The 23,716-nt window shown below is 39.3% G+C and overlaps 1 protein-coding gene across 1 annotated transcript in view; it reads right to left on the reverse strand.

Moving 5' to 3' along the window:
• The window catches only part of Mrc1 (mannose receptor C-type 1), an 87,386-nt gene extending 64,600 nt beyond the window's left edge, over nt 1-22,786 (reverse strand). Inside the window, exons 1-4 of the mRNA XM_076831579.1 lie at nt 22,620-22,786; nt 9,900-10,301; nt 6,487-6,660; nt 2,262-2,426 (exon numbers count right to left, since the gene is read on the reverse strand). Coding sequence (XP_076687694.1) covers nt 2,262-2,426; nt 6,487-6,660; nt 9,900-10,301; nt 22,620-22,680 — 802 coding nt within the window. The 5' untranslated portion in view covers nt 22,681-22,786. The remainder of the gene's footprint in view (nt 1-2,261; nt 2,427-6,486; nt 6,661-9,899; nt 10,302-22,619) is intronic.
• Between the last annotated feature and the right edge of the window lie 930 nt (nt 22,787-23,716).

Genomic DNA, 23,716 nt, shown 5'->3' on the forward strand with positions numbered 1-23,716 from the left:
CATGCTCCATCCCTTGACTTTCAGAAAGCCAGAAAACAAGTAAAAATTGTAGAAGACAAGAAAACGCAACCTACAGATACCAAAAATAGAATACACACCAAATGAAACCATTTCAATCCTGACTCCCATTTCTCCAACATATGCAAACGTGCAGGTAACTCCAGCATCCTCTTGAATCTCCTTTTTCTATTTCTTCATCACCTACATGAATTTACATTGATCTCTGTCCATGCCTTCTTCTCTTTCTCCCTTCTTTACTCATGGTTGTAAATATTAATTGCTCTGATCCTTTGTCCCAATATTGGAAAGGCACCAAAGACCAACACAAAATAGAACAATTGAGCAGACCGAAGCGGAATCCTATCTCTAGGTTTATGAATGCACACAGTGAAGTAATATTGCTTTTCTATCTACACTCTGTTTAATAATAGCTTAGAGGAGAAATGGGTTCCATCTGATGAAAGATGTCATCCAAAAACAGTTGGAAAAAGAAAAGCATTAGGAAATGAAGCAAGCCTGGAAGTCTGATTGCAGAGTCTACACCCTTGGCCCCTCCCCTTTGCTGTCTGAATATAGCATGTGCTGATACAGTATTTCACCAAGTGTGATCCCTCAACTAGCTGCCCCTGAATCACCTGGGTGGTGGATTAAATGCAGATTCCTGGGCCAGCTACTGGTCTGGAATCTCAGGGATCTAGGTCTGAGTAACAACTTCACTCTAGAAAAATTCCCAGATCATAAATAACCATCTTCACTTTTAAGAATCACTGCAAGCACTGTCTTCTTGTCTCATTGTCCAAACATTAGGTAGAATTTCAAAATAAAATTATTTTTATTTTGCTGTATCACCATTTGTGAATCAGCAAAAATTCATGGAAACTCTCCCTGGAAGTTTCTGTGTGAATTTGCTTGGGGCAGGGTGTACATTTTCATAGGATGTTCCTCTTTTCAGATATTTGCCCCCCTAATCCAGTCTGCACACAGATTTCAGATCCCTTCCTCCGAGGCCTGTGCCAGCATTTGAACCTGTTCATTCATTTTCTTTTTAATGTCTGTCTTACCCCTTAGACTTAATGTCAACAGGACAGGGTTGGCTTTAGTGTCCCCAGAACCTAGCACAAAGCCTGACACAGAGGTACCTGATATCTTATGAAATGAATAAATAAGTAAAATAATAATAATAACAACAACAAATTAATGTATTTATACTCTTGTGGGGGAAGTAGGGCACATAACTGTTATTAAGGTGGGACACAGATAAGAGAAATGCAAAGGGAAGTGGACAGAACTACATTGAAACTATATAAGATTTTGCAAATTCCAGGTTTTAAAAAAATGGGATAGGAAAAAATGCACAGCTGAGAAGTATAGGACATGTATGTCACCCAGAGCAACACAAGACTTTTCTTTTATAAAGATGACAAAATGGGCTGGGTGCAGTGGATTATGCAGCCTATAATCCCAGCTGCTCAGGACGCTGAGGCAGGAGAATGGCAAGTTCAAAGTCAGCCTCAGCAAAAGCCAGGCACGAAACAACTCTGTGAGACCCTGTCTCTAAATAAAATACAATATAGGGCTGGAGATTTGGTTCAGTGGTCGAGTGCCCCTGAGTTCAATCCCTGGTAACCCCCGCAAAAAAGATGATAAAATGCATGAAGGGGAAGAACAGTAGATAGATACATGATAGCCTATGAATCAGGCAAAGGTTGCTTTAGTAACTATTTGATAGGAAATGAGAAGCTAGGGTGTTTGAAACAGGGTAGTCACAGGATAGGAGATATATTAATCTAATAGCAGCATTAGAGCAGACTGGCATGAGGGGACTCTGGAGGCAGACAATTGAAGGTGGATTTGCTCCCATACTTATTTGTGGCCCTAGTCTCTCTATTTTGACTTCAGGTTAGACCTGAATAATGATTATTTAACCAGAATGGTCCACGGCTTTGTGTCCAAGAATGACATCACCCATTGATTGTGGCATCCTTGACTCTGAGCCATATTAGTCCTCAGAATCTTTCTTAGCATACTCTCTAGAGTCACAACCAATAAAACAAAGGTGGCCTATGAAATAAGACCTATTTGTCACTCCTGGCATTGTCATCAGAGTGTAAATTTGTCATATCCTCTGAATTATCTGCCCAGGGACCACTCATATCCTGATGTTTATGATCATATGTGCTGAGTACTTTTACGTTCAGTTTATGTAGAAATAAAATAATTATGACTTGACTTACAACTTCGTGTTCTTTTCATGTCATTACCTGTCAGGTATGTTTGCTCATGAATCTCTGAGACACTCAGGAGCTCAGCATTCTGTTGTTGACAGCTCTTCCTTGCCTGGTGCCAAGTCAAAGCAGATTTGGAGTTTATCTGGTAAAGAACGTTGGTCAACGGATCTTTGGTCCATAAGTTTGCACTGCCCTCAACTGCAAAAGAAGTCAGACAGAATTTGCTGCAATGGACATGGAAACATTTCCAGCAAACAATATTTTTTAGCCCGTTCTATTCGCCGTATTGCCTGAAGCATTATCTTTTTATTTCTTTTCTCTCTTTTTATTTCATCTTCTTTCTCCTATTGATAAATCCAGTTGGATTTTCTTCACTTCTGAAATGAGGAGTGGGTATTTCACAAAACAATCACATCCAATCCCTTCCAGGAGCCTAAAGAAAGAAAAGGAGGCATCCCTTCTGTATTCTCCTTCTGGGTCATGGGGCATCAGATGGGCTAGAAGTGGGGCAAATAAAAAGATCAGACACCAGCCCAAGTTTCTTAATCTACAAAAAGGTTTAAGTAGGGGAGGGGAAATAAATATATGTCTTCTCTCTGCAAGTAGGTGCTTTGCCACATTCCAGTTTGGTCCTTATCAGAATAAACAGCCTCCAAGGGGAAGGTCATGGACTCCCACAGGCGATTCATCTCTGTGTCCCAAGGGCTGCCAGTCTCTAGTAGATTGACCTCAGTTAAATTGCTATTGGAGCCTCATTTTCTCAGTGCTAGAATATTTTCCATCTAGGTGAAGCTCTTAGCAATAGTAGGTGCTGATTATTAGCTTTTCTTCCCTCAGAGTAAAAAATACATATATTATTTTAGCTTATCTTTTTCTTTGCTTATTGTATGATTCCCAAAGTACTATACTCTATGTAAGGCCAATGAGATAGTACTATTTTAGCCTTTTGCACATAAGATATTTGGGAAGTTAGTTAACAAATGTAATATTTTTGTATGTTTGATGTTATGAAAACTTCCCTTTTCTCTTCCATAATATGAAATCCTGCCTATAAGCCATGTAAAGTAATAATCTCATTTATTTGTAAGGAACAGGTAAAGGATTATGTGACTTCTCAAACTTTCTGAGAAGTACTCTGCTTGCTAAGATACGAGGCTGTTTTCCTTAGGCACTGAGTCTCCACCTTGATTCTTAACTCTGGATCTGTTTTGCTTTTGTATCTGATGAGGAAAAAAACTGCAGACGTTTCTGTCATACACACACCACACCCTGTGATGTGAGATGTGCAGTCCCACGGCACATCAAAGAGGAAGAAAAATATGTTCTAATTTAATGCAGACAACAACATAGAAATTTCTATGGTTTTGTGTGTATGTGGTGCTGCAGACCAAACCCAGGGTCTCACACATGCTAAGTGGGCACTCTACCACTAAGCTATGCACCCTATAAAATAACTGTAGTGTTCATATGTTTACATAATACATTATGTGTTTTTATAATACATTAATATTTAATACTTGTGTATTTACATTAATATTTAGTATTTACATTATATGCTTATATGATACATTATATATTTATACAATCCGTTAACAAGTAATGTGTTTATATAATGTTAAACTTCAATTACAATGATCTGAGGCCTTACAAGTTTAATGTCCACGTAAGTGAGATCATTCAGATGAAACCAATTCGGGGTTTGTTTGAAAATGAAGATGTTTTAAACAAATATTTTTAGAAATTTGGGGAGGGTTGTTTATAATCTAATAATAAAGAGATGATCAAGAAGGATTTTTTTCTTGCGTACGAGTTGAAAAAATGGATATAAATGACCAATAAAGGAAGCACAATTGACTCTTCATTTAAAGAAGGTATATTTTCATTTTAAAATCAAGGAATTTAAATGTTGTCTCTCAATTGATGTCTAGGTTTGCTGGCTGGGCAGATATTCCCAAAGAGTTCAAATTCCCACAGTAAGCTACAGAGAATTGAGAGAATGGGTATTTTCCTTTTCCTATTCTCATAGAGGGAAACATTACAATAAACAATGTAAAAGACAGTGAAGAACATATATTTAGTGTCACTAGGTCAATAACTGGTACCTCATTTTCCTGTATTGAACCTGCTTATTTTAGGCTAATATAAAATAAAGTCCTGTTCTGAAAGGAATATAAAGTGAAATAGAGTTTGACATTATAAAACCCCTTAAGACATGAAATTTATATATTGGGCTTTAAATTTTTAATACATATTGAAATCAACCAATTTTTTAGAAATATTTTGTTGTTTTTTTTTTAGTTATAGTTGCACACAATACCTTTATTTTATTTTTATGTAGTGCTGAGGATTGAACCCAGTGCCCCGCACATGCTAGGCAGGCGCTCTACCATTGAGCCAGAAACCCAGTCTCCAATTTTTTATCTTCTACCATTATTTCACATTTAACAGGGAAAATATATCATTTGATTTTGAAGATATAAATTAGAAGAAACAAGACTAAAACTTTTTTTTAATGAATTTACTCAGGATCTCCCTCCAACACATATCCAAGGATAGCTAAGGCTGTAAGTCTTCTTTGTGATTAGTGAATTATCATTTATCTCCACATTCTAGTCATTAAATCACATGTTGATACAACAGCTCCTTTTTGAACACCACAGAAGTGAAGGATGCTATAGTCAGACCTGTGCAATAATATATTTAGAAAATAGCATTCCAACTAAGTCCTCAATCACTGAAAAATGAGTATGTTTTCTTAAAAAAAAAAAAGTTCAATTTTTTCCAGACATATATTAGATATCTATAAACCTTTAATGGGGTATTAAATCTCTAAACACTGATAGAAAAGAGACAAATTCTATCTATGAGATGGAAAGCTGCTACCCTTGTGGACATTCACCCAGAAAAGCTACACATAGAGACAATTATAACAATCTATGAGGCTAAGAAATCAAATTTGCTTTTTTTTTCTTTGATACCAGGAATTAAACCCAGGGGCACTTAAGCCCTGAACTATATTCATGGTCTTTTTTTTTTTTTTTTTTTTTTTTTTAAAGACAGAATCTCACTAAATTGCTTAGGGCCTCGCTAAGTAGCTGAGGTTGGCCTTGACTTTATAAGTGAGGAAAACTCTAAGATGTCTCTTTTAATTTAACAAATAAAGATATTTTTGAAAACTGTGATGTTTTATAGTAACATTTGGCATAAAGTAATTACATGTGGATTTATGGTCATAAAAGTTTAATAGTAAGTGATGCTATTTCAAGTCAGGGGCTGCTTGGATGCTCTTCCTCACCCCCACCTCTTTGCAAGGCAGCAGGAGAAAGTTCTGGGGGATGCCAGGAAACTGCAGCTGCTCTGATCTAGTCTAAAATAGAAGGTAAGAGAGGTCAGGGGTCAGAAATTTAGGAAGCTGGCAGCAGGAAGGATGTATGTGATGGGAAAAGTAGAGCAAAGAACCCATCCTCTTCCCTTTCCTCAGCCCCAGCTCCCCTCCCAACGCTGATGCACTTTTCCATCTACTTAAAACCTGCTACATTGCTTCTTTACAGATTTGCAAGCATGGAAAGAGCACCAAGAATCCATATGTTCTGGCAGTTTGCCACCAATAAAATACAGTGCCACTTATTTTGCAATTACCTCAAGGACAACTAATCTTTCATTTTAAAAAGATCTTCAAGCATATAATTTACCCATTCCCATTGATGCATAGCTATGTTAAATTAAATGATACCCTCTTTAAGTTAAGCGATCATTTTCTCTGTGAGGAGCCCCTTTCACTACGCTGACACAAAATGCAGAAATCACGCCTCCCAGTTCCAACAAAACACATCATTTAAATTCTGTGTTTGATCTAAGGTTTGGTGAAGGTAAAGCATATGTGGATTGGGGGAAGGGTATGCCTACCTCCAGTGTTAAGTATACAGTCTTAGAAATAATTGAGAGTTGGTAAAAATTAAGGGGTCATCTAATGCAGGGTATGTTGGGACAATGGTGGAATCTTCCTTAGCAACATCTAAATACACATAAAAAGCCCCAAGGATGAGAGTCAGATCTGTTTTTGTCTTCAGCCCATATGAACCATTTTCTCCATTACAAAACAGGAGCAATGATGCGTGGAAAGGGTCCTGGTAGAATGCAATGAGATAAAAATGTGAAATAACTTTGGGGGGAAATGCTGTAGAGAAACAAAAGGTTTTATCCCTATGTTGCAATACTGAATATGCCAAACTTTCTTTGATAATAAACAGTTACTTACATTTCAATGGACAGAATCCAAAGAGCTTATCAGTGTCGTAGTCTGTGGTGGTTCCACACCAGAGCCATCCATCTGACCTCCCGGCACTCGTGCAATCTGCATACCACTTGTTTTCAAACTTGAATGGAAATGCACAGGTGGCGCCATTTGCATTGCCCAGCAGCGTGTACAAAGCTAGGAAACATGGATGGGCACTTAAAATGTGAGTGCTACTTCTTAATATTGACTTTTCAGTAAGAAGCACACAAAGGAATTCGTCTTATTCTTCTCTTCATACTTGACGTATCCACAGGGGGTAATCTTTTATTTTTTATTTTTTTGGTGGGTGCAGGGGTCCAATTTCCCCTTCTTCCCCAGTTTTTGGCTGGGTACCCACAGCAGTCTGTACTTAGTACCATGTCTTTTCCACTGCCTTTTGAAACACATTTTCCTCCTTCCTCTTACAAGGTAGTAGTGGTCAGTTCTTTTGATTCCAGCATTAACTTCTGCATTTCCTCAAAACAGAAGAGAGGCCATCCTTCCTCTTGGTTGGAATCACAACATTATTGAGTCTTTAGATAGGAAATAACTTTAAAGCTGTGTAGCCCAAAACACACAAGCAACACTTAAATCTCCTCCAATCACTTCCTGTCCAACCAGCCCCAACTAAGTCTCTCCACAGTGATTATGAGGAAGGATATGAATCTGGACCTAGTTCTCTAATCCACATCATGAAAGAAACTCAGACCTATTCAGTATCTATAATCGAACCTGATACTTTCTGAATTCAAACAGATTAGGTGGGAAGCTCAGGATTTAACTAGAAAAGAACATTGAAACAAATGCAGAATCATGGTTGATTATGGCTTGGCTTAAGACAATGGATTAGAAAAGTTCACACCTATCTCCACCCACAACCAAACAACTTGATACTGAATTCATCAGGGTCTCCAAAGTCTCTGTGTTTGAAGGAATCCCCACTTTGAGAGGTAACAACCATCTACATTGAAGTATTTGACCTTTTGCCACTGGTTGACATTCAGAATTTATTTTAGGTAAGAATACTTTCCTTAACAGATTCCATAACTTGAAAAAGTTTTCAAAGACATTTGAGCATTTAGATAATAAAAAGTTTATAAAGCATATGGCTCATATTAAGGGTATAATAAATGTCAGGTCCCCTTTTTTTCTTTTCTTTTACTTATATTTATTCCAGCAAGTTCTATCTTTAATTAACTCAAAATTAATTGTTTATCAGTTAGCTAGTTGCTAATCATTTCAAGACACTATTCTATCTTTAGTTTTCCTAAGTTACAGGACTAGTCTTCCAAATCATAAATTACCTAGGGATGTCCTAGATTCAGAAAGAATCATGCCAACTCTTAGTCACTGGAATTCCTGTTCCATTCTATAAAGAAAATCCATTAAGACCACCTCAAGGCAACGTGTACTATTTTTTAAGTTTGTTGAAAAATTTTCCTTGCTGGATTTATAGATGCCAACAATAAATGTCTCTTTCAAGACTAAGTTGGCTTATTGGACAATTACTGAGACATTCTTTACACCAGGCATTGATGAGGCCACAAGAACCAGGCTCCACCCCAGTCACCTCATTAAAGAATCCTAAAATTGCTCTTATTATTCTCCAAACTCCCAGATAACCTAAGTCTATCCAGGTCTACAATTCTGATTCTATTATTCTAAAATAATCCCTAGTCTCAGCCAGTCCCCCCAACTATAAATTGTCTTCAGTTCTAATGTGTAGTCTTGTTAATGGACCTCCAGGTCACTCTGAGGGGCTAGACCCTCTAGCAGGATGACTTTTTGATAGATCATTAGAGAGTATGTGATCAATGGACCATTTGCATCAGAATCACCCAGGTCTTTATAGAAATAATTCAAAAGTTTCCTGGGCCCTTGCCCTTATATACTAATGCAGAATCTGACTGGGAAAGGAAGCTTGGTATCTGCATTGTTAACCAACTTCCCAAATAATTTCTTAAAACATATTAATGTAAGAAGACCCCTCTCCTAAACCCTATGGATATTTTTCTTCAAGTAAAGGGAGAAGAGAAAAGATGAGAGAGGGGAGTATGCTACTGTATTTTACAATAAAATGTCTGATGATGTCTTAGCACTGATTTTCAAATTGAATCCTCAATTAACACAGTCGTCTCTTCTGTGGAATTTGACCCACTTAAATTTGATTCTTCATTGTCCTGCCCTTTAATTTTCTATGGGTTTTCTCCCGGAGAGCTGTGTTGCTTAGGTTGCCTCTCTTAAAATTTCTAAATCTACATCATGGCCAATCAGTGCTATGGAATAGCTTTTTTTCTGAGCTCTACTTTCACCATCCCTCAATTATACTCTCCTCTCCTTTTTATCTGGACAGAAAATGGAAAGCTGAGAAATTATCTTCTCACAAAGAACATAATTTATTCTATGCTCTGTCTTGGCTGTGATAAGTTACATTCAACTCATCTTAGCCATCCCAGTAACAAAGTAATTTTGAAAATAACTGTCTCTTGTTCCCAAGGACATATTTCTTCTCTGACCTTGAGGTTGTTCTAGATAACTCTTTCCAGTAACCAAGTACCTAAATGAAATGGGGTTATAACATCAACTAACTCAAGAAACTAGCCTTTGCAAAAGGTTTCAAGTTCTTTGTATTGTTTTGTTTCCGTGCAACTATCAGAGAATAAAATTTAGCCAAGATAAGGGAAGACAAAATACTCCAATCTTACTTATTCTTCAAAAGTTCAAGAAACCAACTACAAAAAATGTTCTCACCTTACTCCTGCTACCACTTTCTAAGAGAGTTAACTAAATGTGTTGCCTGTTAATTTACAAGTCCTCAGTTTTTTCAACCTGTATATCATAGTATCTAAATAACCAAAGGGTGACAAAATGAATTGGAGACATTTAGAAATCCAAACTGTCAAGTAATTCACCAAAATTTCATTTTAGGCAATCTAAATTTGTGAAGAACATTGTTCTGAGAAATCTCTGGGATTAACTTACATAAAAGAAAAAGGAAAGTTTGGTTAGAAGTTTTCATCACTACAGCTTTATAATATTAAATAGGAGGTTTGGGATCAAAACTTATAGTGAAAATTGTTTTCTAAAAACCGTACCCCATTGTTTTAAAATATATGTAATTTAGAGAAATTCAAAAGAAATGCTTTCCTATTAATTACAAATAGCGTAAGTATTACTCTCCTCTCCTCTTTATCTGAACAGAAAATGGAAAGCTGAGAATTTATTTCATTTAATTACTATCATGTTCTTCAAAAACAGAATAATTCAAAACATAAAGAAAGTGATCAATTAATATTTCTACTACAGACCATACAAGAACATGTTCATTTGCTTAGATTTCAACTAAGAAGATGAAAGAAATTGAACACAAAGATAAAAAATTCCAAGTCTCTTACCTTCATAACCTCTAGAGCACAGATGATCTGTGGTTCCATAGATCTTCCATCTGCTCCATAAACCAGATCCCTTGTAAAGCATAATATTCTTTTCTTGTCTATTGCCATAGTTGAAAAACAAATCTTCATCCTTGATCCCAAAAAGTGTGTCATTTTTGCACTCCCATTTCTGAAGTTGGCTTTTCGAGTCACAGGCAAATAGAGTGACAGGAACCCAATCGGTTTTGGATGGCACCCCCAAGCATAATTTAAAAGCAACACTCATAACCTGGGATTCGGATACCCATCGGAATTTCTGTGATTCAGCATTCGGGTTGCATACTGCAGTTTGGACTGCACTGGGATTTATTGCTTCCACACAGCGCTTGTGATCCTCATTGTAGATTAAAAACTGCCTAGTGTCTGTCAAGAAGAAGAAGGAAAGCATTGGTGAGTGTATTCACAGAAAGAGGACAATATTTTAGGTCCAAAGCTCCCAATAAAGATTCATGATGACAGGAAATGTCCTGAAGGTCATCGTACCCTGAGCCAGCTTGTTTTCTCCCTGGGCTTCCTGGAAGCCAGAGGGAGGGATGAGACTGAAGGGTCCCCCAGAGTTAGCACCTGTAGCTGGTGTCCTCAAGATGGCCTGATCATTATCAGGAAAAGGCTCTCCTTAAATGCTCAAGAATGGCAGTGGAGGGAACATGAAGGGCAGATAACAGAAAAATTAATACAAATCTGAGAAAAGAAAATGTGCATAATCAAATATGATAATCTTTAAAATTGATACATATATAACCTAAACCAGGATTTTTAAGTGTGATACATCCTAACCATTTTTGAAGCATATATATATATTCTAGTGATAGCACTAGGAGATTTTTAATTTTAAAAAATATTTTATTTTACAAATTATATAAAATCAAATATATAATTTTGTTCTCCAAAATTTTGAAGTGTTTTTCTTGGTAGTCCAGGTCACGCTAACACAACAATTTTTTTTGTTTTATTTTGTTTTTATTATTATTTTTTCTCTCCCCATGATAAGTCACTAAAAGATTTAGTATCTAGAGCGTCTGTATTGTTAACTTACATTTTAATGTCTATACCTTTTTATAGCAAAAAGATACAAAAATATATTTAATTATTATTTGTGACCTTTTCAATAAAAGATTCATCTGAGACAATATTTTACATCAGTAAGTTTAACAATGTATTTTGTGCTGATAATTTGAAACTGATGATTTAAAGAAATGTGTATAGAAAGCTTTTACTTATAGCACATAGCTGCTAGCTAGCAAAACAGGACTTCCTCTTGTTAAAAAAAGGAAAGAAAAAAAATCTGGTAAGCATATTTTTTTTCTTTTAAATCAAAATTGAATTCATGTCAAGATTTTTCTTTTTTCTTTTAAAATAATGTACAAATGAAAAGAAATGAATACAAATTAAACACTTCTTTGAAGTCTTCCTAAATGGGTTCTATTGATTTTTGCATGGTACTTTCAAAACGAGCTGGTAGTTTGGGCAGATTTTTGAGAGTTTGAATAAAGGAGCTCACTGTTTTTAATCAAATCATCCCAGTGAAATAAAACAAAGATTAGTACCACTAGATCTTCCTCTGTTTTCACAAGCCACACCACATTGACTAGGGTCAACTGTCCAGTGAGGTTAGCACCACCTGCACTCCAAAATCTTTCAAAGGATCTGGATCTTTGAACTTAAAGCTTATGATGAACCTCAGTCTCAAGAGATCAGGCACATTCCTCCATCTGCTCTTGCCCACACTTGCTGGAGACCTCTTGTCTGTATACTACCTGGAATCCTAATTCTGTGCTACTTAGAACTGCTGCCTGAGTTCCTCAGCTCTTCCTCATGGTTTTTTAGAATACCTGCTTCTGTTGGTGTCTGTGGAGACATGCATCAGCGGAACATGCCATATCTGACCAAATCTCACCCCACAACCTCCAGACCAGCAGAACTCCTGCCCATGCTTCATCTCATTTTCTTGCTGCCCACGCCCTCATGTGACTTCCTGCCTTGGCCATAAAATTAAAAATTGAATAACATGGTGCCTTGTTCAAAATAAAAAATAGGACATAGGAAAATATAAACCTCCTTTTTGAAAAAGTTACTATGGTCATTTACCACACACAAATGCAAATTTGGTCTCTCCCAGTCTACAAAGGTAATTGTTACGGTTTAGATATGAGGTGTCCCCCAAAGCTCATGTGTGAGACGATGCAAGATTGTTCAGAAGTGAAGTAATTAGATTATGCAAATTGTAACTTGATCACTGGATTAGTCCACTGATGTGGGTTAACTGAGTGGTAACTGTATGCAGGTGGGTTGTGGCTGGAGGAAGTAGGTTACTAGGGTTTGGTGTTTATATTTTGTTCTTGGTGAACAGGGCTCTCTCTCTCTCTCTCTCTCTCTCTCTCTCTCTCTCTCTCTCTCTCTCTCTCTCTCCTCCCTAGCTGCCATGTCCTGAGCTACTTTCCTCTGCCACACCCTTCCCCCATCATGTTCTCCTTCATCTCAGGCCCAGAGTTATAAAGTCAGCTGACCGTGGGCTGAACCTCTGAAACAAGAGACCAAGTAAACTTTTCCTCTAAGTTGCTCTTGTCAGGTCTTTGGGCCACAGCAATGCAAAGCTGAAGAAATCAGTAATGAATTCTGAAACTTACTTTGATTCATTTTGACTAGCCCCTCTGCCATTTTCCTATCTGAACTTGTCTTTGACTTCTCAGATGGCTTTGCTCAGTAATATCTCATTGTTAATAATAAATATATCTTCCATTTCATAGTTCAGCCATTTTTATTATGTTGTTGCAAACACTAATTAACCGGTCAAATTTGGTCAGCAATCCAAACACTAATAAACTGGCCACACTTGGTCAGCAATCCAAGTGGTAAACAGCCACATAAGGTTAGGTGCATACAAGTCAATGCATGACTAGTGTTTCTCTTTCAGATGATTTATACTTATTTGACTTTTATTTTATTTTGGTATCAGGGATTGAACCCAGTGGTGCTTAATCATTGAGCCACATCCCCAGCCCTTTTTCTTTTTAATTTTGACACAGGGTCTAGCTAAATTGCTTAGGGCCTCACTAAATTGCTGAGACTGACTTTGAACTTGCAATTCTCCTGCCTCAGTCTTCTGAGCTGCTGGGTGCCTAATTTTCATCTGTAGCTTCAACTTAATTCTATTTTAATTATGGTTGTATTTAATGAATAAAAATCCAATATACCTTTTCTTAATAGCACCACTAGACACCCAGATTCATAAACCAAAAACCCTAGGGTTCAACCCAGATTTTCAGTTTTCCCTCTTGTTCCAGGACAATAACTGAATCTATTAATGGTAACTCAAAATACGGCTTGACGGCTAATTGTCTATATCAACCTGGTGGGGTCATGGTAATCAGATATTGGATCAAACACCAATCTGAGTTTTGCTGTGAGATCTTCTTCTAAGATCATCATTTTAATCAAGAGATTTTTAGTAAATTAGATCACCCTCCATAAAGTGGGTGGACTACATCCAATGATAATGAAGACCTTAAGAGAAAACAAACCAAAGAAATTCCTTGAGGAAGAGGGATTTCTACCTCTATATTGCCTTTGGAGTCTGCTACAGTTTGGATCTTGAACAGACTCTAAAGGCCCATGAGTTAAAGATTTGATCTGCAGGGTGGTACTTCTGGGAGATAGCAAATGCTTTAGGAGGTAGGGCCTTATGGGTGGTCCTTAGGTCACTGGGAATGTTCTCTTAAAGGTCCCTTCCCCTCTCTTTTGCTTTGCAGGGCACTCCCACCATGATGTGCTGCCTCACCGCAGGCCCCAAACAATGAATCTAATCAATTGTAGGTTGGAACTTCCAAAACTGTGAGCTAAAATAAAACTTCTCTTTATAAGTTGATTATCTCAAGTACTTTGCTTTACTCATGGAAAGCTGACTAAAACATATAAGCTCTTTTCTGAGTTTCTAGCCTGTCGATTTTGGATTTTTTGGCATCCAAAACTGTATGTGCCATTTCTTCAAATAAGCCTGCTGCATGCCCTTCTCTCTCTCTCTCTCTCTCTCTCTCACACACACACACACACACACACACACACACACACACACTTTATTCCTCTGCCAAACCCTGACTCTAATACATATGCCTTCATCCATTCTCTTCTCTCCAACTTCATGGTCACCAACCTACACCAAGCTACCATGGTCTTGCTACACTCTTACCCTTTCTTTGGAATGGAATCATCAAGGAAGATAACACCTGAACTCCCTGTTTCCTTAAAGGATGTGGGCCTGACTTGGTCTCTGAGTCCATATTGCAAAACCTACCCCCATGAAATGGTTGAATCCACTGAACCATATAAAAGATACATACATAATGGTGAGATTAACTGTTATATATTCATATATGCACAAGATACAATATGATTTGGCCAGTGGTATTCCCTAGTATTTCCCTTTTCCTTCCCTCCTCCCTCCCCTTGGTCTCCTTCCTCTATTCTACCAATCTACCTATGATTTCCGAGAGATTTCCATCCTCCTGCCACCTGCCACGTTTCTTTTCCTTTTTTCCTCTTTAGCTTCCATGTAGGAGAAAAAACACCACCCTTGACTTTCTGAGCTTGGCTTATTTTGCTTAACATAATGTTAAGCAGATCCCAATGGCATAATTGTTGAGTCTCTTTATTGGATCGCCTGTGACTGCACGTCACACTTTGGCTGCATGCTTACTCAATAATCAAAGTGTTTTCTTTCTCTTCCACCTTTATGGAGACAGTTTGGGGCTGGGAGGAGACTTTGCTCCTAACTGAAGTTCATTTTCCAACAATAGAAACCCCTTGAGAGTGGTACCAATGCATCCAGGGAGAAGCCATCTGACTTCCACATCACAGCCTTCTGGTGAAGGCATGCTCCAGCCCTGTGGTCCCTCTGCCCTCACCTCCTCTCACCACTCGTACTCTCACTCACCACCTTCCAACCACACCGCCTTTCTCTTCCTCAAACACTCCAGGCTCATTTCCACTTTAGTAACTTTATATTTTGAGTTCCTTTTTTGGAGATGCTTTTTAAAGTTCCTGCAGATGCCCTTACTAGCTAGTTTTCCCTCCTCTCTTCTATTTTCTCTATAATATCCATAAGTATCTTATGATATATTCTCTTTCTTTCATTTATTTACCCATGTTTTGTCTGTATCCCTCCCCTGCCAGGTAAATGCCATGAGAAAGAGAAACGTGATCTTTCTGGTTTGGTACTGGAGTCTGTCTTTGGAAAGCACAGATTGTCTCTTAACAAATATTTATTGAATGAATGAAAGAATATTTATTAAATCTGAAGCACCTTGACTAGTAACTCTGGTGAATTATTTTATTTAATAATGCATACATGATTGTGGGTCTATTTAAAACGAGGGTTTTACCTGAAAGTTTATTTTTTTTCTCGTAGAGCAATTTATGAACATTTGTACTTATGAAAAGAGTACTTGAAATGAAAGATTTCTATTTCAGTGTACACTTATCTACTCGTTTCCTTTGCTTATCTTTTGACATTAGGAAGCAGTGCAAGTTCGATATTGCCTTTGTCAGACAATACAAGGAAATGTAACATTATCACACTGCGGTGATACATTTCATGCATTATGATTCTCCCCAAATCATCAGCATGTCATTTGACTTTTATCATTGTCTCTGTGAAATCAGATGTAAAATGCTATACTTCTTCCTCTGAAAGTACACTTCCGGCCTTGACCCAAAAGCAACTTGTCACATTTTTTGTCACTCCTCACCACACCAATGTAACAGTTATAAACATCCTAATTATCCTTCTGTAATAGAAATACTGCAAAGTGGAACAAATGACAGTGGAATAGCTATACTCATTTCTCAGCAGTCTCATTTATGGGACCTAATACATGAATTTCCTTTTTTAATATTTACACATTATAAATTTACAGAATTAGATTATCCCTCCGCCTTAACTACACTTTACAATCTCATAATTACTTTTCAACAAGTATTTGTCAAACAACTACTTTGTGCCAGGCACTGTGCTAATGACAATTCAAGGACAAACCAAAGACAAGTTCCCTGCCCACACCAAGCACACACCCCACGGTGATTATTCCCAGGACAGAAACAGGAAGAGCAAAACTACATCCAGAACAATGTGATAAATTCCAATCAATTAGCTCAGGTTAAAAGTAACTGAAGATTGTGGAGCCAACCTAAATGCACTTCCACAGATGAATGGATTAAAAAAATGTGGCATATATACACAATGGAATATTACTCAGCAATAAAATCATGGCATTTGCAGGTCCATGGATGGAGTTAGAGAAGATAATGCTAAATGAAGTTAGCCAATCCCCCCAAAAAAATAAATGCCAAATGTTTTCTTTGATATAAGGAGGCTGATTCATAGTGGGATAGGGAGCGGGAGCATGGGAGGAATAGAGGAACTCTAGATAGAGCAGAGAGGTAGGAGGGGAAGGGAGGGGGGAAGGGAGGGGGCATGGGATTATTAATTATGGTGGAATGTGATGATCATTATTATCCAAAGTACAAAGGTATGAAGACACAAATTGGTGTGAATATACTGTGTATAAAACCAGAGATATGAAAAATTGTGCTCTATATGTGTAATAAGAATTGTAATGCATTCTGCTGTCATATATAAATTTTAAAAAAGTGAAGATTAAAATATCCAATATTATTGGAGACAAACTTTCTATTAGGCAAGTTTTGACATAATTTAAAATTATATCCATTAACATAAAACAAGTATTTACATTTCTAAATCTACCAGTAAAGAAACTTAGGATATAAAAGGTGAGAGCGCGGTGGCACACACCTGTAATCCCAGCAATTCGGGAGGCTGAGGCAGGAGGATCGCAAGTTTAAAGCCACCCTCAGCAACTTAGCAAGGCACTAAGCAACTCAGTGAAACCTTGTCTCCAAATAAAATATGAAAAAGGGATGAAGATGTGGCTTAGTGGCTAAGTGCCCCTGAATTCAATCCCTGGTACCAAATAAAACAAAATAAGAGGTGAGTATTTAGGAATATAACTGCTATTTGATATAGTTTCTAATGTATTTTTAGACTTTCTCCACTGTATACAAATAAAATGCTGGTGTTAAAACATGAGAAAATCACTTCTGGAAGAAAGAAAAACTGAAGAAGAAAAAGATAAGCAAGAATTCTGTAGCAGGAACTGTCAGAACCCCCTTCCTTCTCCTTGGCCTTGCTATTTCAGTCATGGTGGCCCCTCTCCCAAAATGCCAGCACCACATCTTTCGGCCTGGGACTTCTTTTGTCCATTAGGTCCCCCTAGGCCTGCACACACACCAGACTAGAGGGGTCAGAGAATGAATGCCCTTATGTGCCTCCTTTGCTGGTGGCTCATGGGAATTGATGAACTCTCCCCATGCCCTGCCCCTCGTATGGGATGACACAGAGGCACATATTGCACACTGTCACCCAGAGCGTCCCAGCAAATCTGAGCTCCTCTGGTCTACAGTGGTCACTGGCTTGTCAACACACTTTCCCTCCCTGTCTCACTTCCCCATTCCCTGACAGTGCTTCCTGGGGCCTCCTCCCTACAAAACTAATTGACTTCAACTCACAGTTCAGCTGTCAGATGTCATCTTCTAGAAGAATCTACACTGTCCATTAGCCTCACTAAACAAATGTAAAATCTACAATGACTCCTCCCCAAAAAAACAATTTGAGTGAAAAGTGCAATTCATACACCATATGAAGGGCTTTGCCAGGTGCTGGGGGAAGGGGAGAAGTGGAATAGTCATGGTATCAGGGTTAGCAACATCAAACCTGCAGATTGACTCAGATTTCCACCTGGATCTTTCATTCATTCATGCACAGATATTTACAGAACCTACTCATTCATGTCACTGCCTTTGGCCATTTGGGGAGGATCAAATATGAACTAGAGTCTGATCTCAGGGAGGAAATAGAGGTGATGAGACTTTTCCAAGGTCACTCCCACTTCCCCCCCAATATGGATTCCCCTGGGTCATGCACTCCATCTATCTCACTGGAAGAGGCCTCTCTCCCACTGCTGACCTCGCCTCCTCCCTCCTGCTCATTCTCCTCTCCTCTCCTCCTGTATCACCTTCAGAATCCAGCCTCACCCTCAGCTTGAGGACAGACAAACCTTTCAGGTTAGGAAGTTGACTCTATTCTTCTCTATCTTCTTCCACACACAGACATGCTAATGTACTAATGTTCTGTATCCTGTCTTCCTGGACACGATCCATCGGTCCATCAGAGCTTCAGTGTTTGTTTACCAAATAGTCAGATCCCTCTGCTCACAGGCTGTGAGACCTTGGTCAACTTTTAGTACAACTCTGTGCTTTCATTTTCCTATATGTACAATACACGGGTGGTAACAGGTCCTATTCCTATTCATTGCTGAAAGGATTAAATGAGATAATCTAAACAAAGTGCCTAGGACAGATCCTGAACAGAAATTGCTCCATCTGTGTTTTTTATTATTACTATCATTAACTTTGGGGAAATCAATCTTGAACACAGTGTGAAATGGGTTCTGAACAAGATGAAATTTGAGACAACAAATGGGCTCATGCAGCAGCCCAGAAAGAGAAAGAGAAGAATGCAGGCAACAGAGACCCCCGGTTTCCAGCTTTAGAGTCGGCAGACTTGGAATCCAATTCTGGTCCCACCTTTTCTTAGCTGTGCTGCCTTAGTTAAACTCACCATTCTAGCCTCAATTTCCTAATCGGTGAAATGGACATAATAAGGTCTTCTGAGAGTGTCTTCTAGATGAGTGAACTTCTATGAGAGAAAGTGGGTAAAGCTCCTGATGTACACAGTAAGCACTTGATAAGTATTAATTCCCTCCCTATCCCCTTTTTTTAAATAAAAAGCTAAAAAATAACTGAAACAAACACAGAGATCTAAGTCTTTCTTTTAAGGTGCTATTGTTTTGAGCCACATTTGTATTTTCTCTAAGTAACACACTCCCACTAATAAATTATTTCTACCTCTTAGCCTGAGTCAAAAAAGCAAGATCAAGAGTTTCTCTTGTCCTTCCTGGCATGTAGACCTCAGCAACCCATTTACTCTTCTGAGCCTCTGTTTTGTCATCTAGTAAAAGGTAGAGTGTGGCACCTTCCCACCTTCCCATCTGCTTTATGTGATTTTTAGGGGCCCCTGGGACCTAAGTTAATTCTACAGTTACATTAAACCCAAAATTACACTTAACCATCCAAAATTGGATCTAGCTAGCTGTCCCCTCTGGATATTAGCACAGACTTCCAAATACTAGCCCTGAAAAAGGTGTGCAAGTCGAGGTGAGGAGGAGGTATTTTTCTTCTACTTAATTGAGAATAATGAAAAATAAAATACACTTAAGGATTAATATTGCAAGACATGTCTATGCTGAAACCCCGGTTCCCAAGAGTGGTAGTGAGAATTGGTTCTATGACAGTAATCATCTCCCTTAGCATTTAGATGAGGAGTCTGAAGTAGGAAGAATATGAGGATTACACAAATTAGCAAGGTATCAATGTCAAAATCACAATTGGATCGACTCACGCCCACTGCGAGCTCCCTGCCTGTACCACAGGGGCAACTTGATCTGCATTCGTTCAGTCTTACATTACAGCAAGGTCTAAAGGGAGCTGAGGGTAAAGTCCTAGGTTTGCCTCTACCTGCCAAATGGTGACCTTCTGGACATTTGCCTTGCTAAACCTGTTGCCTTGTCTGTAAAATGATGATTCAAAACATCATTTCCAAGTTGTTTCTTGCTTTAATGACATAATGCCATAGCTTCTCTCTTACACCAAGACTCCCTTTCATTTTCATGATTAACCCTGGTTCTAAGCTTCTTCATACCACTTGGTTCCCTGTTTCAGCTGCATCCTGAGAGCCTGGAAAGGTTCCGTGTTGCCCTGTATCACCATCCCCAAAAGCTGGCTGTCATTTCTCCCCAACTCTGCCTTATATGTCACCATGTAGTAATTTGACATCAACCATCATGGGAATGCATACACCATGAAAATCAGTAAATACCCCAAGTCAAATTGATGCTTTCTTTCTTCTGAAAACCAGTTGTTAAGTATACCAGCACAGCACTGCCAGGAGCCAAACCCTCCCATTTCCAAGTTGAACACTTGGTCCAACCTCGGTGTCTGAGCAACTCTCAGAGCGTCTCTCCTAGGGTTATAACCCACTGAGGCCTACAGTGGCAATGAAGTCTGGGAGATAACAGGGCAAGAAGAGTAACCAGGGCACCCTCTGCTCACCTCCCTGGGCTCCTCAGGGTACAACCGGCCTGTCCATTGGCATCAGCCCACTGTGACCTTACCGGGCTAATGGAGTGGAAAGCTGCCTTGGAGGTAAAAGGGTTCTTGGTTGAAAGGAAATAAACCAACCAGAAATAGGGAGACCCTCCCATGGGTAGGAAGCCAGGGAAAGAGGTCCTGAGAAGTCACATATCCTTCAGTCTGTTGCCAACTAAGCAGGTGCTCTGCTTTTATCAGAATCCTGTGGTCGTGTGCTACTCGGAGCAAGGGAAGGTAAAATAAGGATCACAGGCTGTTGAGTAAAATAACAACAACAAAAATCTGGAAGGGCTTCTGTACCCCCCTTTTATTGCTTATTAGGTTTTAATTCTCTAAGTAAACAGATTTCAGTACCTCCCTCTGTCTCCCAATATCTGTGCCCGCAAAGAGGAAGATATTACTCAGAGGAAGTCTTCCTGCTGTCTCAAGAAGAGAAGCATTCCTACGAAAATTGAGAAACACTGCTTGCTCCAAAAGCATTGAATCATTTCAAAGAAAACTAGGGGTTGTATCTGTGCTGTCCAAGATGCACGGCAGCAGCTCCATGTGACTGTCATACACTCTGAATGACAATAGTGCCAGTCAAGACATACAGCAAGTAGTGGATGATACACGTCAGATTATAAAGAGTTAATTTTGAAAATGGATGTGCAATGATCCCCATGATTTTTGTATTAGCTAAATTGAGGTGATAATATTTTAGATACATTGGGTTTAAATATAATATATTCATAAAATAATTTCACTTATTCTTTTTAGGAATGTGGCTTCATCGTGAAATAAATTATGTTTTTATTGAACTGTGTCACCTTACAGAGACCAGATCTCATAAACTGCCTGTGAATTGTTCATCCAGCATCTGTCCAAAGACCTTCAGTGACAAGGAACTTGCTATTCTTCAGCAAATTCCTCTGCTTGAGAGAGCACAATCCTTAGAAGATTTTTGCTATTTGAGTTTTTGCCTTTAACCTTGAAGACTATTTTAATCCTCTTGCCCAAGACAGATATCTTGGAAGAGATGGAGACGGGATAAGTCCTCACCTACACTGCAGTCTTTTCATGGCTGGGTTAAGTAGCCCCTTCTCCAGCACCCAGGATTAATTGAGAGAAATGTTTTGTAGCCCTGGCTCCTTCAGCTCCAGGAATTTCTTTTCAGCATTTTTTTTTTCTTGAGAAACTTTTCCTTTAAATGCTTAATATCCTGCTTTGGACTTATTGGACAATTGATTACTATTGTGGGGGAGGGGGTGTTGCTGCTTTTAATAGCAGACTCTCATGAAGCATTTACTATGGGCTGTACTTCTTTCTAAACAAACATATTTTAACTCATTGAATCACCACAACTCATGGGGCAGGAAATATCATTGTCCAAACTAAAATACAAGTCATAAATCACTTGCCCAAGGTCACACAGCTAGCAAATGGCAGAGGCAGGGCACAAAGCATATTGTCTTTGCTTGTGTTTTGATAATCCCTGCACTTAAGGCTTTTTAGAATTTAGCATTTTCTTTTATCAGATTCTCTCTCCCTGGGGAGCTCACAGTCCCAGCAGGTAGGGAGAGGATACCTACACAAACTGCACTCAGTGTTAGTTGATTGACAGGAACAAAGGCGAATAAGGAACCCAAAAAAAAAAAAAAATCAAAATTGAAATCCCTTGTATATCATCTCAAAACAGAAAGGAATGAAAATTCTCCCAGGCTGAGAATTTTCTTAAACAGGCTGAGTCTAGAGAAGTAGAAAGACTTAACAATGTCTTTGGGAATCTGATAAGATCTGAATCCATCCCTGATGTAGTCATTCATCTTCAGACAAAGAGTAATAAGTAAAAACCCCAATAAATCCACTTATGAGACACTTAGAACAAGTAGAACACAGACAAGAACCCGCTTCAAGGCAATCAAAACTATGAATGATTCAAATGGTTCACAGGGAAGAAAAAAATGGGTACAAGTGACATGGAATCTACTTTGGGGTGCTCCCTCGTCCTCTCCTAAGGCCTGGGATAGGGGAAGCCTTTGCCTCTTCCTCTCAGCCAGAGACACTTCCAAGATATTTGTTGGGAGTGAGATGTCAAGAGCATACATGGAAAAAGAGAAGGAGCAAACCCAGAACAGGAAATCCTTGCATGGATAAAACAGAGAGGAATGCCTGCAAAAGAGAGGGACCTGCTAGATGGGGGTAGGGGGCTGCGGGCCAGACAGCACCCACAAAGCAGCCCCTTCCTCCAGCTACCAGCAGCCGGCTGGGGCCATAAGTTGCAGCAGAACCTGGTGCTGCCTGGGGCTGTGGGTGCCTCCTCTCACGGTACTGACAGGACCCAGGTGTTCATTTAACCCCAGATGGAGGCTGTGTCACAGGCCCCTACATTGGAAGGCCCCCACCACAGCGCAGACTTACCCAATAGCTGCACAGCAACGGGAATGACAGAGACAAAAACCAGGAATAGGGACAGACTCATGGCCCAGAGTTGATCCTTTCATCCACTGATGGAGAAGAGGACGTGAAAAAAGAAGAAGAAGAAAGAAAAGAAATAAAACAGCCAGGGCCCCTGCTTGGTCCAGGTTCTCAGAGATGCTCAGCTGAAAAGGAGGACAGAGGAAACCGTCCCTTTTAAAGGGCTCCTGAATTTAGGAAAAACCTCCAATAAGGAGATATCCTGTCACATGAGGGTGGCTAGAAAAACAGGAATTCAAAGTTACAACTTTGCTTCGTAAGCTAACTTCTGAGAAGAGCAGGCACAGGGGGAAGGGGACAGAGGCGCACGTGTAGGAGAAGGGTGACCATGGGGGAGGAGGGAGGCCAGAGTGAGAAGTGAGCAGCCAGGCCTGGCCTGCCAGGGGAGAAGTGAAACCTCCCTGACCGGACCTCGGCCTCCTGCGGCAGAGCTGGCTGGGACACACTGCGGGCCATCACCTGGGCCTTGGGCACAAGCCTCCACCCCGGAGACAGACATGGCAGGCTCTGAAGGGGATGGCTTCATGGTGGAAACTGGCACCTAAGGGTTGACACTGACCCCCCTTATTCTCTATATCCCATGCTTAGAGTTTCTCTATCTCTTTTCTTTCCTTCCCCTCCTCCTTCTCCTCCCTCTTCCTCCTGCTCCTCCTCATTTCTTCTTCTTCTTGGAAAGCTTCAAAAGACACAGTTCAGTTAGAGTTTTCCTCCTCTAATCAGGAGAAAGGTGAAAAAGAAGCTCATTCTAAGATGGGACCCCAGGGAGGCCCAGAGGGAGAAAGTTCTAGAAGTCTTTTTCTAGAAAGCCAGAGAAAATAGTGGCAAAGGATTTACCATAAAGCCTTGCTGCCCAGTTTCAGACATCATGGCCCTCTTCTTGTTCAGAAGGGTCCTCTTGCTGGAAGAAAATCTGGTCTTTTGGTCTGAAGATGTGTATTGGTTTCTTAACAAATGGAATTCTTCTTAAAATACAAAGGTCAATAGATCTTTCATTCAGCACAATATTAACCCCCTCTCCAAACACCTATTTTGTTATTTTT

This window comes from Callospermophilus lateralis, chromosome 13 (genome assembly GCF_048772815.1).
Source record: "Callospermophilus lateralis isolate mCalLat2 chromosome 13, mCalLat2.hap1, whole genome shotgun sequence".
Classification (NCBI taxonomy): Eukaryota; Metazoa; Chordata; class Mammalia; order Rodentia; family Sciuridae; genus Callospermophilus; species Callospermophilus lateralis.